Below are 15,461 nucleotides of genomic sequence, written 5' to 3'. Positions count from 1 at the left end.
GAGCCGGCGGGGTGACGTCACTTCCATGCGCCATGGGTGCGCATGCGCGTTTTAGAGACCTCCCCTTTCCCGCCCACTGCCGGCTGCTGACGGCCCCGCTTCGTTTCAACGGCCGCAGCCAATCATGGCTGTGAGGTGATGCGAATATTCATGAGGGCTGAGGAGGGGCGTTTGGATGTTGGCGGCTGAGGTCACTCCTGAGGGCTGTGTTATTGGAATGGGGGGAGAACTTAAGTCCTTCGCTTGAGGCCCTTCTGCAGCAGTTCTGGGGAGACCAGAAGGGAATGAGCGGCTGTGAGGCCCAGAACAGCTCTTTTGCCTGAGTGGGATTTCAGGGCTCGGTTTTAAACAGCCTCAAGTTTGAAGCTGGATCTGCCAGGGCTGCCCCAGCTCTGGGTAATGGCAGTCCATGGGCCTGAGAGCGGCTGTGCCTCAGACATTAACATAAAAAAGCACCCAAATCATCCTCGATGAGTAATAATAACAAAAGCAAATTAGCAGCCTTGGGGAAATGAAATTAGGTGCTGAGGTCTGCTGGTGCTGCTGACACAATGGGTAGCACCATTTACATCCAGAATTCGCAGTTGGTGTATTAATTCAGCTCCTGCTGCCATGGAAACAGATGGAGCTGGCAGAAAGCAGAGCAGGTTGTGCTAATTGACACACACACACACACACACACACACACAGACCCGTATTCCCTCTTTTTGGGATAACATATTCTTTAAACTAACCCTTGGATTCATTGGAGCAATCTGTGGTGCACTCAATAAGGGGCATCCAAGTGATACATAGGTATATTTCTTCTCCATTGAAGCAGTGCGTTCTTCTCTTTTGTTGCTTGTAAACACAAATGTTGGAGTCTGGGATTGGAGAAAATTTCATTCAGGGTCTCACAGCGATGCAGCAGGTCTGTATGCTGTCTCTTATTGGGATTATTTAGGATAAAAGGCAAGGATCTCATGTTGAGGGGTTGTCTTTTCAGTCCACTGAAAATATGGCACAGCTTTCAAAGTTAATCTTTTTTTTCCCCCCAAGTTTATATTAGGATTATAACTATGAGTATTTTCATAAGAATTATTGCTTTAAGAACAAAGAGGTGCTCTTGTAGGTAGCTAGCAGGAAAGTTTGAGTGTCCCCATTTTAATTGGTTCACTGAGAAAAACAAAGCAGGTCATTAAGGTTATAATAACAGAGAAGGTACTTCTTGAAGGGGTGAAAAACACTGCACTGTCTATAAGATACTGATGTTCTGCCAGTCTCTGGGTCATCTAGTGAAAAGCCCTTCCTTTTCAACATTCTGGATCAGCTCTATCCTCACAATCACTCTCTTTAAGGAAGAACTGTCAAGTTCAGCGACTCCACTAAGACAAGTGTGGGTTCATAAACTGCTACCATCAGGTAATAACTCCTAGAGATTAAAATTCCATATGGCTCTCTCAGCTGTACTACATAACATGTAGTACCTGCTCTCAAAAATATAACTGCTAATAAAAAGGAATTAACCATTCTGTGTGGCTGAGGAAACTGCAATATACTATTAAACACAAACAATTGTAGTGTAAAAAATATTTGGAATCTTTAGATTCCCCATCTTTCTTTCATTGTCATTATTTGTTTCTGGTTGCATTTAGATGCTATAATCATGACCAAGGCCCCACAGGAATACACATTATGAAAGCACATGCAATATTCCAGTCTCATCCTGTTACTGGAGAAGGGAGGCAGGCAGGGTATGAGACATACAGATGTAAGTGCCTCGGGGCTTGAGTTATCAACTCACTCTCAAAGCAGCTGCTCCCACTGGCAAATCTCTCATGGATCAGCAGAGGAGCAGTACAGGCTGATGAACCCCACCAGGTTTTTCAGGCTGGCAAAACCATTGGGAAGGGTTAAAAACTCCCTGGAGTCTGAAGGACATCAATCCCTTTTGGCAGCCATCCATTTTTTTCTCCATCCTGGCTCACTTCTCGTGCTGCTCAGCCTTTCTCAAAATGAATGTTAAATCTGGTGAGGGAGAGGAGGATTATGCCACACATTTTCTGAGAGACTGGCTAAATTCCTTCATGTCTGCGTGACTGCTTCCCTATCTATAGCATAGAGGTAATATTTAATTACATAATGTAGAGCATAAGTCTCTTAAGATCTGCTTCTTCAGTCCTTGTGAGGTTGTAATGTGGAAAGAGCTATATTTTAAAGTAATTAATTTAGCATCTGTGTTGCTGATGGCTTTATTGTATTTTAGGCTTTCAGTGCCAGACTAGTAATTATGTAAGACTATAAGCCCTGGGCACTCTGAAGCTAGTGGAAGCTTTGTCACCCATGTCATTTTTTATTTCTATTACATGGTAAGCAAGGGTGCAAGCCTACCTTTAAGCCTAAAGTGACCTTGCATACAAATTTTAATGAGCTCTGGAGCTCTTGAACTCTTAAATAGGGCACCATGTAGTCCCATCTGCTTTGCAAGAGGGGTGGGCACAAGTATGGCTGTGCCTTGATCCAAGCCAATCATAATATATCCCATAATATAGCCAACAGAGAATGGATGAGTGAACTCAAGTTCTCTCCTAGAAGGCTTCAGTGTTGTGTGCAGCAGGATGTTATGATCTCTGCAGACAGCTAAGCTAATGATATTTGGGGGGTGAGGAAATAATGTCAAGGAACATTGTAGTAACCCAGTTTCTGGCCAGATCCAGTGAACCACAGAAACATTGCTATTTGGATCAGGGTACAGTGTTAATTTTTCCCTGAAGGCAGTTTGGACTGACTAGGAAGGTTAAAAAAATCATCTTGAAAAGCCCTGTTTTTACTAACAACAAGAGACAGTCTGTATAGTGTTACTTCAGTAGCTCTACTACTTAAAGGGTGATCAAAAACGAACGCAACCCTCTATTTGCTGAGATTTACTACTTCACAGCCCAACGGAGCGAAATGTAAACTGCAGCACATCCATCTTTATTCCACAAGCATCCCTGGTTCTGTTATCCCCCTTCCCAGTCCCCCTGGATGAATAGCCCTCCCCGCCTTGCCATGCTGAATAGGCCAGGTGACTCCAAAACCGGCCACCCAGCAGATGCTTCAGCACTACCAACTGTTCTGAATCCCCCACCTCTTCTCCAGCTTTTTTTTTTTTTTCTCCCTTCCCTTCTTCCCCTGTGTCCTACCAATCTAGGCTGCCTGGCACATGCTGCAAGCTGCAGTCCCACTGGAGTGATATTGTGATGGAAATGAGGGAGGGGATCCAGGCAGAACTGCACAGATTTACAGCACTCTAAGGGTTTCCATTAAAATCCTTGACAACTTGTTATTTATGAGAAGACCAACAGCTCTTCTAATATCCAGGGCCTAGACCCCATTCACTTCAATAATGCTGGTTTGGAATAAATGAGCCAGAGGATGGAAACCAGTTCTGTTAGTATAATGGAGGCGGCTAATAGCTGTTTAGAGAAAACAACTGATCTAATTCTGGGACCCAAGCATTTCACCAACAAAACTGTAAAGATCTGCCTCTTCAGTGCATTTCAGATAGGGATTTAATTCAGAACAAAGCAGGTGATGAACAGCACTGTTCTGATTTCATGCCCTTATATACCCACTTTGACTGTCTGTGCAACTGCACTAGAGATAAAGGGACTCACTAACTCCTGCATAAGCAAGAGTAGGTCAGTTTGGATCTCTACAGCAAAACAGAGATAAAGAAAAAGAATTGTCCTACAAAATAACATAAGCAACAGAAAAAAAGCTCGACATGAGTATAATATCTTAATTTCTCAGTCTCACAGGGACGTGTGAGCATTTCCTTCCCCAGATTTTTCAGAGCTGTCCCATCTCAAACAGCCTGGCAGTTTGTTTCAGTGTCGTTTTAGAACAATTTTTTAACCATGATTGCATTCCCTAGTCTCTTCCTTTTCCCATAATTGACATGCCAAATACAGAAGCACTGCCACTTACTAAGAAAGTACAGACCTGATCCCTGAAAAAAAGGACTTTGATGTTCAAAACACTTTAACTCCTGGGATGTGCATTATACTGCTGTAAAGAACTATCGATCTCTTCTGCTGTGTCTTAAAATCAATCTGACAAGTTGATTATCAAGCAAAACCACTCAGTTGCTGGCTTGGACACTGCTTTCCTTCTCCTCTATTGTTCACCTGCGCCTTGTCTATTTACATTCCTTTTGTTAGGAACCTTTTTATTTTCTTTCTGCTTCCTCTGCTCTCTGCAGGAGCCTCATTAAGGTGAAAAGCAGCAGCAGCAGTACTCCCAGCCTGCATTCTGCCAGCGCTGCCAGATGGACTCCACTCTATGCCTCAGCCTCTCCTCACCCTAAACCTCAGCACTGTGATTTCAGAGGAGAAAGACAACGTTGAAGGTGCACCTTGTTCAGTAAGAAAGAGGAAGGCATAGATAGGTGAAGAGAAAGCAGGAGGAGAAAGAGTGGAGGAAAGAGGCTGCTAAAGTGAGTAACGGGGCTGTGGCTGTGAGATTGGGAATCATTTTGTGAAAGGAGCAGAGCCACCCATCAGCCTTTCAGAGGCTGACTTTGAGAATCTGGATACTGTAACTGTCTACCTCATGCCCAGTCTCATTTTTCTGCACTAAAAATAACTTTTTGCAGACAAGATGATGGTCTTTCTGATGAAAAGAACTGTCAGTAGTCTGGTGCCCTATGTCATCGACAGCATGCCTTTGCAGCTGGGAGATGTTGTCATCTGGTTTGTATTTTATATCCGCAGACATTTGGCCTGCAAAATTTTTATACCCCTTTAAATATTTATATATAATAAATGCCCATTCAGTCGGATTCCATGTGATTCCAGACATAGACTGTGCCAAATACCTACTGTCACTTTTGAAAATTTATTTCAAGGTCCTTATGCAACACATATCAATGTAAATTAGATCTCATCCAAAGTATAATTATATCTAATTATCAACCATTTGAGCTATTTCTGTTTTAAACCATACAATTGAGATGCGGTTGAAACATACTGCAATTCCGAACGTTAAATGCATCAGTAACATAAATAGAGCTGTAAATTACACATAAAATGAAAATTTGCTTAGAAAATACAGTGTAGTTTGTTCTTGGAGGTAAATTGGTCCCTGGCTGCTCAGGATGCATCAGGCAGAAGTATATTATGTGTCTTGGAAGTCTGAATCTGGATCATTATTACAGAAAACAAATGGCATACCTTAAAATGCTTTAAAATGCAGCATCCTCACGAGATTTATTGCAATCTGACCCCCTCTGCCGGCCACCTGCTTGCTGTCTGTGTCCTAGGGCTGGCACCTCAAAACAGGCTCTGAGGTTTTGTGGAGATGGTAGGAGCTGGCAAGCAGAAAATGGTAGTACCAGAGTACAAGAGATGGAAGCAACATCAACACTGGGCACCAGTAGCTCCAGGACATAGCTAACACTGTAACACAACTAACCACAAATGACAGGGTTAGGCTTTAGGATTTGAGCTGCTAAAGCCAGCGTTAACAACAGTGGAGAAAATGAGCAGGTCTGGTAAGTGGTATTTGGGTGAACCACTGGAGTTTTAGTAAAGACCGCTCCTGTGACTCTCTGCATTTCATCTGCTTCTGTCAAGATGTAAAGCAGGAAAAGAATGAAAACGTAATTTTAAATGAGGATGTGTGGAAAAGCTTTGGGGTGGGAGCATTCTTGAAAAACAATGGGATATTTCCTGAGAAAAACAGGCGCTCAGTTAAAAATTAGCCTCGTGATGACAGAATATTTGACTGCCAAAATTGGGATAAAGATACATAAGCAATGTTGATATACATTATAGTAACAAATAACATCCTGTCCTTTGGCTTTCTTGATATATTCCCATGCTGAGAGAAGCCAGTGAAGATCTGCCAGTTAAATATATGCCATTAAACAGCAGCAGTCCCACTAACCTTTGAGATATCACGTTATATGCTAGAAGTTATTCAGAGATGTGCTTAAGTACTTTGTTAGAGAAAAGCTTCAGAAAGTAACAGAAGGCTTGCAAATAGCTCCATTAAGACACCAACAATTCCTCCAATTTACTTAAATAACTTGACATCTTTTTCAAGGACTTTCTCAATACAGCTTTTATTTTTCATCTGCTCTTATTTTCTATTACAGATTTTTAAAATAATGCTTACCAGTATAGTACATCTTAAAGACAGAAATACTCCATTTAAACCTAGATTAAAAAAAAAATTATGTGTAGAATCAAAATATTTTGAAGTCTTTGTTACTCTTAATAGTCTTAAAATTCTATGTAAACTTCTTATGATTTTCTCTTGCTTCAGATATTCAGCAGGAAACGTCTAATACAGCTGGATAATAAAACTTCACCCATTTGTATGTGCATGGACAAAAGAACTGTTAATCATAACTTGAAAATCCCAAAGCAGAAATAAAAATAGTAACTGGATAATCCATCCTCAAAGCACTGTAATGTCCCAAGGCACTTAGCAGTTTTCAATCACAATGTTTTAGTTTGAGAACAGGCTCTTCATTTTAAGTCATGAAGGTTTTCATCACTTCCTTTAAATGAGGATGCCCAGTTTCAAGACTGAGAGCCCATTTATCCTCAGCACTGTCATGACAACTCAGCTACTGCTTTCCTATGGGCTCCAGGCCATTCTGACTTTTCCTGTTTCATAAACATCAGGGTTCCCTCACCATGAGATGGACGCGTGACAGTGTCAGAGTGACTGCACAAGCACAGATTGTTTATATCACCATTTGCTTTCAGTCTGGTCATACAGGAAAAAAGGGACAACAGTGCATGCACCTTGTTCTACACTAAGCTATGCTGCCTACTCTGCTGTAAGAAGAGCCCTAGACCTTTAGATCTGCAAATAAGTAGTTTCTTTATAAATATATATTTCACTTTTTTTTATGGGTAAAGGCAAAAGAAGAAAAGAAAATGTATTCTTATTTAGACTTTTGTATTTATTAGTATTTAACTCCATATTCCAGAAGCTGAACCAGACTGAAGGTATGGTCCTAAAAGACTATGCAATACTTCTGCTCTTTGGTTAGCAATCACAGTGCTCTACTGAATAATAAAACCATTATAGCAGACCTGTATCAGCTGAGTACAGAAAACTGCTGTACTAGATCTATTATTTGGCCCTACCTGGATAAATAGTTATTAATAACAGGATTTGTAACTCATTTAGCAAGCACAGTTGTTTGATCCAAGACAGAGGACTTAAGAGGATGACAATTCCATTTCTTACTAGCATAGATCAAGTCCCTAGAATAATTTTGGTCTGTTCTAAGCTGCAGCCTCTGCCACCTATTCTGCAGAACAGATAAGGATTCAGAATCATTCCAGGCTATGGCAAAGCATATGGTCATCAAACACCTGCTGATTAGACTTTTCAAAGGCTTCATTGCAGACTGGGCACTCCAGAAGATGGCTCTGCACATGGGCCTCGTAGTCTCTTGTTTCGATATCATCAGGAAAAATGTCATTGCATATGGGGCATTTCCTGATAGAATCCTGAAGTACAAAGGAAATGCAAATAAAGACAATTTTAAGTTTGTATTGCATTTAAAAAGAAGAAAAAAGTTTGCTAGTCGGACATTATCAGCTTTAGACAAATCTTTCTGACTTGCAATACACTGAAGTTTTCACATGTCTCCAAGCTTCTCTAAATAGCACTTAAAACTCCTAAATGGCACATGTCCATGTCTACAACAAGAAACAGGGTATTTAGCAGCTGCATGCTGCTCATTCTGACATTTGATGCTGCCAAAAGTTGTTCATTAAAGATTAAGGTGAACAGAACTTCCCTTCCCCAACACGTGTTACTAATTCTACAGGTTAAGTGTACATGGTTCCATTTTGTTGTCCACTATATTACCAAGACTAAAACAATAAATGGACAACCAGTTACAGAACTGAACTTGGTGCTTCTCATTTTGAACTACTAATTTCTGTCTGTATGCCACTAATTCATGTCCATTTGTGTCTCCTTTACTTACTATTCCTGTGGCTCTTGCCTCCTGGTTTGCTCCTGCAGCTGGGGGAAAAAAAAACAAGCTCATTCAGCCACTTCAAATGATTAACAGTGTAATGTATCAATAACTAATAATGCTTGAAACATGAAGATGTGTTCTAAACCTCTGAAGTCCTAAACCTCTACATTTAGGACTACAGAAACTGGATGTAAGCCACAGAACTCGCTGTCCCACTGACAAATGAGCTAGGTAATGGTTGTCTCTTTCTGCAGAAAATGAGAGACTGCTGATGACTTAAATCAGCTCTTGACTTGGCAGATGCAAAATGCTGCCAGATGTTATCTGCATACATACAAAGCTACATGGGTGCTGCTAAGAATGTATTTTCTACAGCATCCAATTTGAAAGGGAGGACAGTTTACTGAGACCCTTACTGCCATGTATTTGTGGTATCAGACAGAATGCCAAGTATTCTCACCATGATATGGATTTCCAAATACAAAGTCTTCAGGAGCTGGAACAAAAGCTTGGGCTTGTGAAACAGAAGAAGAAACGTCTCTAGGATGAGAGAGACGCCTCAGAAAGGAATCCTTCTCTTTCCTTAGTTTCTGCAAAGGCACAGAAGGGTAGAATTGGTCTCCTGAGCTTCTGGAAATTATTTCAGTGATAAGTTACACACTGAACTAACAAGAAGACATTGAACTAACTAAGATCCTCTTAAACCAGAATAAAAATTACTCTTTAGATAGCTCAGTCTTAGTCCTGCTTGACAGAAAGTGAAGAAAGGAAGTGCAAGGATCTATTCTGTGGCCTGCTCAGACAGGCAGACAGGATGACTGCAATAGAGTAATACATTTTGAAAGATAAAAGGGAATCTTGCAGTTCTACAGGCACAGGCAGCAATCTGTTTGGTGGAAGGGTCAATGGAACTGAACACTAGATGGACAAATTTATGTCATATTCAATGCGTGAGAAAGGCAAGGGACTTGTGACAAGTTCTCACCTGATTTTCCTCATCAGATTCCTTCTTTTTTGCTTGCAAAGTCTGAAACAAACGCTTCTGCTCCTCAAGCTCTTTCATTAAGTCACTGTTTTGTCGCTATGAAGGAAGAGTGTTATTAGCTGAATTGTGGGACACTGGCAAACAAAAAGATGACAGCTCCAAGCACTGTTCACATATACAGGCAGCTTCTAACTGCATTTACTACCAACAGTTAAGCCTTCACTTGAAACAAGAGTCTCACCATTTAGTAGTTTCTGACCTAGGATAACTCTGTGTCACCAATCACTTAAGCTCTGTATTTTCATTACAGCATGAGAGGATGATTTGACCTCCAGAGGGGACATATGACATGTCAAAGTGAGAGGTTAAAGAAAAGGAATGACAACAAGTCCCCCCAGGCAGGTAAGAACCCTCCAAGCCTGACACATTTCCTGGTACTCTGACATCTGCATTGACTGTGGATATCTAGTACATCCCTAAGAATGAATCTTGTATTAAATCAGTAAATTAGATAAGCTAGAGACCATTGAGATTCTGCAGTCATTCTCAAAGTATCACTCTAAGAACCCTGAACATTTGGCATCACAGCAAAGGTAATCACATCTATTTTAGGCACCCAATTTTCAAAGTCAGAGTAGAGCCTCCAGAAGTATCCTGAGTAGCACATGCAGAAAGGGAAACACCTTCAAGAAAACCACAGAGGACAACAGGCTAAAGATGTTTGAAGTCTCCATGTTAACATGGCCAATGATAGTTCCTTCAGCAGAATGAAAATGTCATTCCCTCTTCTTTTATAACCTTCATGTTTGTTCAAGGAGTGATTTGCAGAGCTGAAGTTTGTGACTGCTCCTAAAAGATCTGCAGGAGTTACTTAAGAAAAGCAAGCCTTTTGGCCATAAACTTAAATTTGTTATAAGTATATAGGCATCTGTAACATCACAGGGAAATTGTGATGGTTCTGCAAATTGAAAAAAGGGTGGACAACGGGGCTTTAAGTAAACGTCAATCCCCCTAACAGACACGAGCAAATTCTATACAATATAGCAGAGCACTGCACTCAGCACTTTTGAGACCACCCCCCAACCAGCTGCACCCCTAGAAATGCTGGGCACCTGTTCGTTCTGCAGACGAAGTGTCAGGTTGGCCTCTGCTCCCTTCAAGTGCTCCAGGCAATTTTTAAGTTGTTTCTTTTGCTCTTCCTGATCAGAATTCCCAGGTTTTCACAGATAGAGTTGTAAAGGAAACATCAAAGAAAGAAGGTGTCAGGTAAGGATGTGAAGCAGAGCATCAAACTATAGAATAGAAACTTTATATTGTAAAGTTTGTTTCAGGGCATTCTGACTATATTGCATCTTTTCTTTTTATATTTTTATTATTATTAAATGCCAAATCTACAGTAGTAAAGATGAGAAAGGGACAAAACATAAGCATACAGGAAACCAGCAAAGTTGCTGCCTCCCACCAGTTACTCGTCAGCTTCCTGTTAGAGCTAAAATTAACTGCAGATAGTCCAGGCAGACTGAGGATAATTGTTTTATTTATACAAGTCTCCATCCTGAAACAGTTTTGCTTAGCTGTAACAATTTGCAATCAGCTAAGTATCAATTCTGAATTCCCACCTACCTGCTTCATCAAAAAAGATGAAGACTTTTCTTGCTACAGAGAATCAGAATTATGAAGTCTACTTAGACAGGCATCTCTTCCAAAACTGAAGAGTATGTGTGTACTATACGAATCTGCAAGATGGTGTGTTCACAGAACTACCTATTTGGACACCCATACCACTATAGAGATTTCTCTTTCTGTCATGAAATCCCCTAGACTTTTCCTAAGACTGAACAGTATTTTTACCTAGTCACTGCAAAGGACACCACTCAGCTTCTTCCCTGGCTTCCCCAAGTATCATGATATTCAGGGAAGGTTTTACCTCCTGAGTTATAGTCATGCATAACTGGTTATTCTCCTCCTTTAAACTTTCACACTGCTTAGTCTTGTCACGGTTCGAATGAACCAGGTCTTCAATTTCCTTCTCATAACTCAGAAGTTGAGACTAGGGAGAAAGAAGAGTGGGCAGCAAGTGAATACAAATAGTTATGACTGAGAAGCACAGGCTCCTTTTGCTGCATGAAGCAAATCTCCAGAACCTGTGGCTGACCGGAGACGGTCCATAAAAGCAAAGGAGGGAAGCTATGTGTTTTGTACCTGCAGCTGATCGACATGATCCAGGGCTGTTTTCAGTTTGGTTTCCAGACGTTCCTTTTCAGAGGTTACATTCTGAATTTGCTCTTTGAATCTATTCAAAGCAAGACAAAACACACCACACTTTCATAAATGGAAATTAAATCCACAACAGCAAGCTGTTTGCTTACATGGAATCCTGTTTTAATTGGTCCTGTAGATACACTTACTGGTGCAGTTCTGCCTCTCTGCACTCATTCAGCTCCTTCAGGTGCTTATTTTCCTTTTTCAGGGAACTCAGCTCCAGCTCCAACTTTTCCGTGCTGCTCCTAAGGGACTCCAAAACATTTTGTAGCTCCTGAAAATCAAAATGAGGTCAAATAGGAAGAAGAACTGGGCTCAGGCCATAGTCCTCCTCTGCACTGGAACTGCAAAATGCAATGCTTCCAGGCAGCCCATCTGAAGGGGGAAAATCTCTCCTTTGTATCCTTCAGATAACTGAACCTGTTTCACTTACGTTAAGCCCTGAGCAAAACTGAAAGAGAAAAGAGGAATGTTAGGAAGAGGGCTGGGCTTGCAATTTCAGGAGAGCTTACCAAACATTTTTGAAAGCTCTTCTTCCCATATATTCCTGAACCCCATGTCTGATGATGCCTCTCATTCATCATTGTTATTATTGTGGTGGAGGTGTTGTACCCCTTGTTAAATGATTAAACAGTTAATATGGGAAGAAAAGGCTTTAATTTTCTTCTGGAAGCATACAACAGAGCATAATCTGACTCAGTCTTTTTACCTTATCTTTCAGAATTAAAGCTTCTGACTTCATATATGAACTTTTGTTGTACCTGTGTCTTCTTGAGGTCTTCCTGCAGATCTGTGTTTTGTTTTTGGAGACTTTCACAGTTGGCTTGTAGCTTCTTATTTTCTTTAAGCAAGTTTTTGTTTTGTAGTTCAATCTCTTCCACTTCTCCCTAGCAAGCAAAGTTGTTTAGTTGTAATGGAAGCATAAAAAAAACCAAAACACTATGATCCAAACAGCTGTATGCAGGACACTGCAAAATAAATGTGCTTGGCTTCACAATACCTCAGTTATTGTCCATGTGCACACTCTTACTCTCATCTAACGGAATGCAAATAAAAGCAGAGGCAGGAAGAAACAGGGGAAGAGGGGATACATACCTGTGTGGTAACCACCAGAATATCATCCTCAGTTTCTGCTCTGAACTGGAAAGGCACACTGGCTCCACGGATTGTACCATCCTGATCAATGTAGCAGAACTGGTAATACTCATCATCTTTGGGCAGGTAGTAAGCTTCAGACAAACACAACAACACTGTCATATGCAGCTTCTAATTATTTGAGTCTCTTAACTATATAGCACAGAAAGTCAGAAGCTAAGAAAACAGACATCTTACTTTAATATTGTTCCTCCACCATTACTAGTTCTTTGTGACAGTGATTGGAACACAAACAAAATCATTCAGACAGGCTTGCAGAACCCAGTAGATTTGAAGTTTTTTTTGTCTGTTAGGTTATCGGGATTCGAAGTTTACTAAAGCACATTACTAAGATAGTCTGTAATTCTGAATATAATAGTTATTAGTGGCAGTAGTGTGGGAATTTATGTGTGCACGCCTATGTGTACACCTGCACATGTATACCGTGAGTTACCCAACCTCTCAGCCCACCTTTGAACTGGATCTCTTGCTGCACAGCACTATCACCATGGACATCACTGGGCCGAGGAGCCCACATGAACGTGTAATATTCTCGGGTGGTTTTCCATCCCACCTGCAACAGAAAATTCTTGTAAGGGATTACATACTTCACATTTATCCTATGGCAAATAGTTCGTATCTCTACAAAGATCAGCTATTGGGAGGACTTTTGTATTGATATAATGACTTCTTAGAGTTGCAGGCTATGCATGAATCAAAGATCCTCACCAGTTTAAGCCTTATTCTATGGAACGTGTTAGGCGAGGGGAGCACTAAAGTAGGAAACATGTTGGAAGAGATGGTGCCAGTATGGTCTTTAATGCAATTGTTCTTCACAGATTCTGTGAACCATAGTCTGTTTGAATGGCCTTGAAGCTGTCCAAGTAACAACAGTTCTGGCACTCTGTCCCTGGGCACAAGAAAAATGTTGCATGACACAAGGTTATCGCTGAAAATAAACTCTTTACCCTGTTTTACCAAAGCCTTAAGGCCTTTCTTAACTCTGAAGTACCAAATAAGTGCCAAATAATTTGTTTCTGTCGGTGGCTGCCTCTTCATACTTGGTTTCACAGTATTCACTTACCCGGAAGATGCCCACCCAGTCCTTCCCACGAGGAACAATGTTGTGTGTCAGAGTATAGCGACAGGTTACGTCTCCTCCAGGAACATAGAATTTCTCCACGTCGTTAAAGATGACGTGGGAGAAGTGGCTGCTGTCTAAAATGACAGCAGAAGTGGGAGGTTCGTCTGAAGTATCATCCATTGTGGAAGTCTACAAGAGGAGAAAGCATAATGTGATTTTCTCACCTTCACATGTTGCCAATATAATCACGTCTAGGAAGGATATGAAGAGGAACAGTTTGTGAGTGACAGAGCTGTAAGGTCCAAAGTGCTCTACACACGGACCAGTATTTATCAGCAAGGCACATGGGAACACTGGAGTCCCTCCTGCTGTGATGAGACCGCTCCTTAGACCCAAGGCAGTTTGCAGATCCTTTTTAGCAACATAAGACTGACCACTGCTTCCCAGCCACAGTGGTGGAGCTCTGGGGCTGCCTGTGTAATGCAACAGCCTCTCTCCTGCTTGGGACCCCATAAGCCAGACCCCAGTGACCTTCCTACAGATCTGCTACACAGAAGAGAGGCAGCAGTGCCTTCTAGCAGCAAAAGCACGCATGTCTGCCTACTGGTGGGATTCAGTGCCTGGATGCAGCAAAACAATGCATCCTGCTGGAAAAAAGAAGAAGAAAAAGTGTTGTTTTTAGCAAAAACAACTATGATCTTGCAGAAAAGCAACCCCAATGGCCACACAGGCTGTGCTGATGATACAGCATGCAGTCCATTTCCAGGAAGTCGAGAAGAAAGTCATCTTATTAACATGAAATTTGTTATATGAACAGTTTTGAAGCAGTCAGTGCAGAAAGAGATCCTGTGAGGCTCTAAAGTGATGGTCAGAGCCCCACCTTTGCAGATGGTAATGAGTAACTGTCAGTCCCAGACCACAGCTGAGGTAATTGAGATAATTACACCTCACATAGAGCAATAGGGAATATACAACACTTCCTCTGATATTCACAGCCCAACCTCTTTCTGGGGACTTTCGGTTGGTTGTCTTTTGCTTTTGTTTTCTCCTCTTTGTAAGCTGCAGCATTCCAAAAACGCAGCCCGGGGAAGAGAATGCTCCGATAGCAGCTTTCAAATACTTTTAAGAAGGAAGGAAATCAACTTTCTACACAGGTAGACAGTGATAAGACAGGAGGAAAACATTTTAAACTAAAAGAAGAGATTTAGATTAGATGTCAAGGGTAATTTATTCACTGAGAGGGCAGAAAGGTGCTGGCACAGGCTGCCCAGAGAAGCTATAGGTGCCCCATTCCTAGAGGTGTGTAAGGCCAGCTTGGATGAGACCCTGCCTGTTCTGATGTAGTGGTTGGCAGGGGGGTTGGAGCTATGTTATTTTTGAGGTCCTTTCCAACCCAAGCCATCCTATGATTCAACAACAACAATAATAACAAAAACCGAAGAATCTCTCTTCTTAAATGAGACTTATTTCCAGCTGCAGGCAGACACCTTATGTGTCCAGTCATGTGCCAAAGGGGGTGCCCTGACTGCAGCCCCTGTTAGCATCCCCACAGAAGCCGTGGGGAGAAACGGGGTGCTGCTCCCAGCTCCACCGGCCCAGAACCTGCACTCCCTGCCGGGAATCGAATGTGAAAGTGTCTCAGCAGCAAGCCAGCCCCGTTCCCCCTCAGCCTTCCACCCTACCCTAGAAAAACAGGAGGGGGGGGGACAGTGGGACTTCAGGACGTCCCCGGGACCCCACATCCTGTCCCGGCTCACTCACCGAGAGGCACGGCCGGAGAACTCCGGGTTGCGAGGAGGAAGCGGAGCACCAGGAAAAGCCAGACACTCCTCTACAGGCTCTGCCGCCCCGCCCAGGGACACCTCCCCAGAGTCAGCCCTGTCTGCGCTGCTGGGATTTGTAGTTCGGTGCCGCGGCGCAGAGACCGCCCAGGGTGCGGGGTGGGGTCGGGCGGTACCTGTGCGGGCTGCGCTGGGCCGCCGGCTCCGCTGGGCAGGGCTGGACAGGCCGTGCTTCAACAA

The 15,461-nt window shown here is 42.2% G+C and overlaps 1 protein-coding gene and 1 long non-coding RNA gene across 3 annotated transcripts; one reads left to right on the top strand and one right to left on the bottom strand.

Annotated features, from left to right (window-relative positions):
- The first annotated feature begins 68 nt into the window (after positions 1 to 68).
- Positions 69 to 11,971, top strand: LOC112530346. 2 transcript variants are annotated; one of them, XR_006932201.1, is made up of 3 exons: positions 69 to 135; positions 4,226 to 4,459; positions 9,271 to 11,971. It is a non-coding gene; the product is annotated as an uncharacterized LOC112530346 (long non-coding RNA). The 2 variants fall into 2 exon arrangements; XR_005841968.2 differs by having other exon boundaries at positions 69 to 190.
- Positions 6,073 to 15,290, bottom strand: CALCOCO2 (calcium binding and coiled-coil domain 2). Its single transcript, XM_418115.8, has 13 exons — positions 15,202 to 15,290; positions 13,441 to 13,629; positions 12,828 to 12,930; positions 12,318 to 12,451; positions 11,984 to 12,109; positions 11,369 to 11,496; positions 11,163 to 11,253; positions 10,888 to 11,010; positions 10,073 to 10,159; positions 8,961 to 9,056; positions 8,436 to 8,565; positions 7,982 to 8,019; positions 6,073 to 7,496 (listed from the first exon to the last, which is right to left on the bottom strand). Exons 2-13 carry the CDS (start codon positions 13,618 to 13,620, stop codon positions 7,320 to 7,322), a joined length of 1,413 nt encoding a protein of 470 aa, XP_418115.5. The 5' UTR covers positions 13,621 to 13,629; positions 15,202 to 15,290; the 3' UTR covers positions 6,073 to 7,319.
- Between the last annotated feature and the right edge of the window lie 171 nt (positions 15,291 to 15,461).

This window comes from Gallus gallus, chromosome 27 (assembly GCF_016699485.2).
Source record: "Gallus gallus isolate bGalGal1 chromosome 27, bGalGal1.mat.broiler.GRCg7b, whole genome shotgun sequence".
Taxonomy (NCBI): domain Eukaryota; kingdom Metazoa; phylum Chordata; class Aves; order Galliformes; family Phasianidae; genus Gallus; species Gallus gallus.
Note: the sequence above shows the minus strand (reverse complement) of the source record. Positions and strands in the feature narration are given on the sequence as shown.

Excerpts from the sequence above, each read along its gene's own strand:
- CALCOCO2 (XM_418115.8), bottom strand. The coding sequence starts at position 13,620 with ATGGATGATACTTCAGACGAACCTCCCACTTCTGCTGTCATTTTAGAC. Across the intron at positions 12,452-12,827 it reads GCAAGAGATCCAGTTCAAAG|CTTACTACCTGCCCAAAGAT; the intron begins GTGGGCTGAGAG and ends GTTTGTCTGAAG. Across the intron at positions 11,254-11,368 it reads AGAGAGGCAGAACTGCACCA|ATTCAAAGAGCAAATTCAGA; the intron begins GTAAGTGTATCT and ends TGCTTTGAATAG.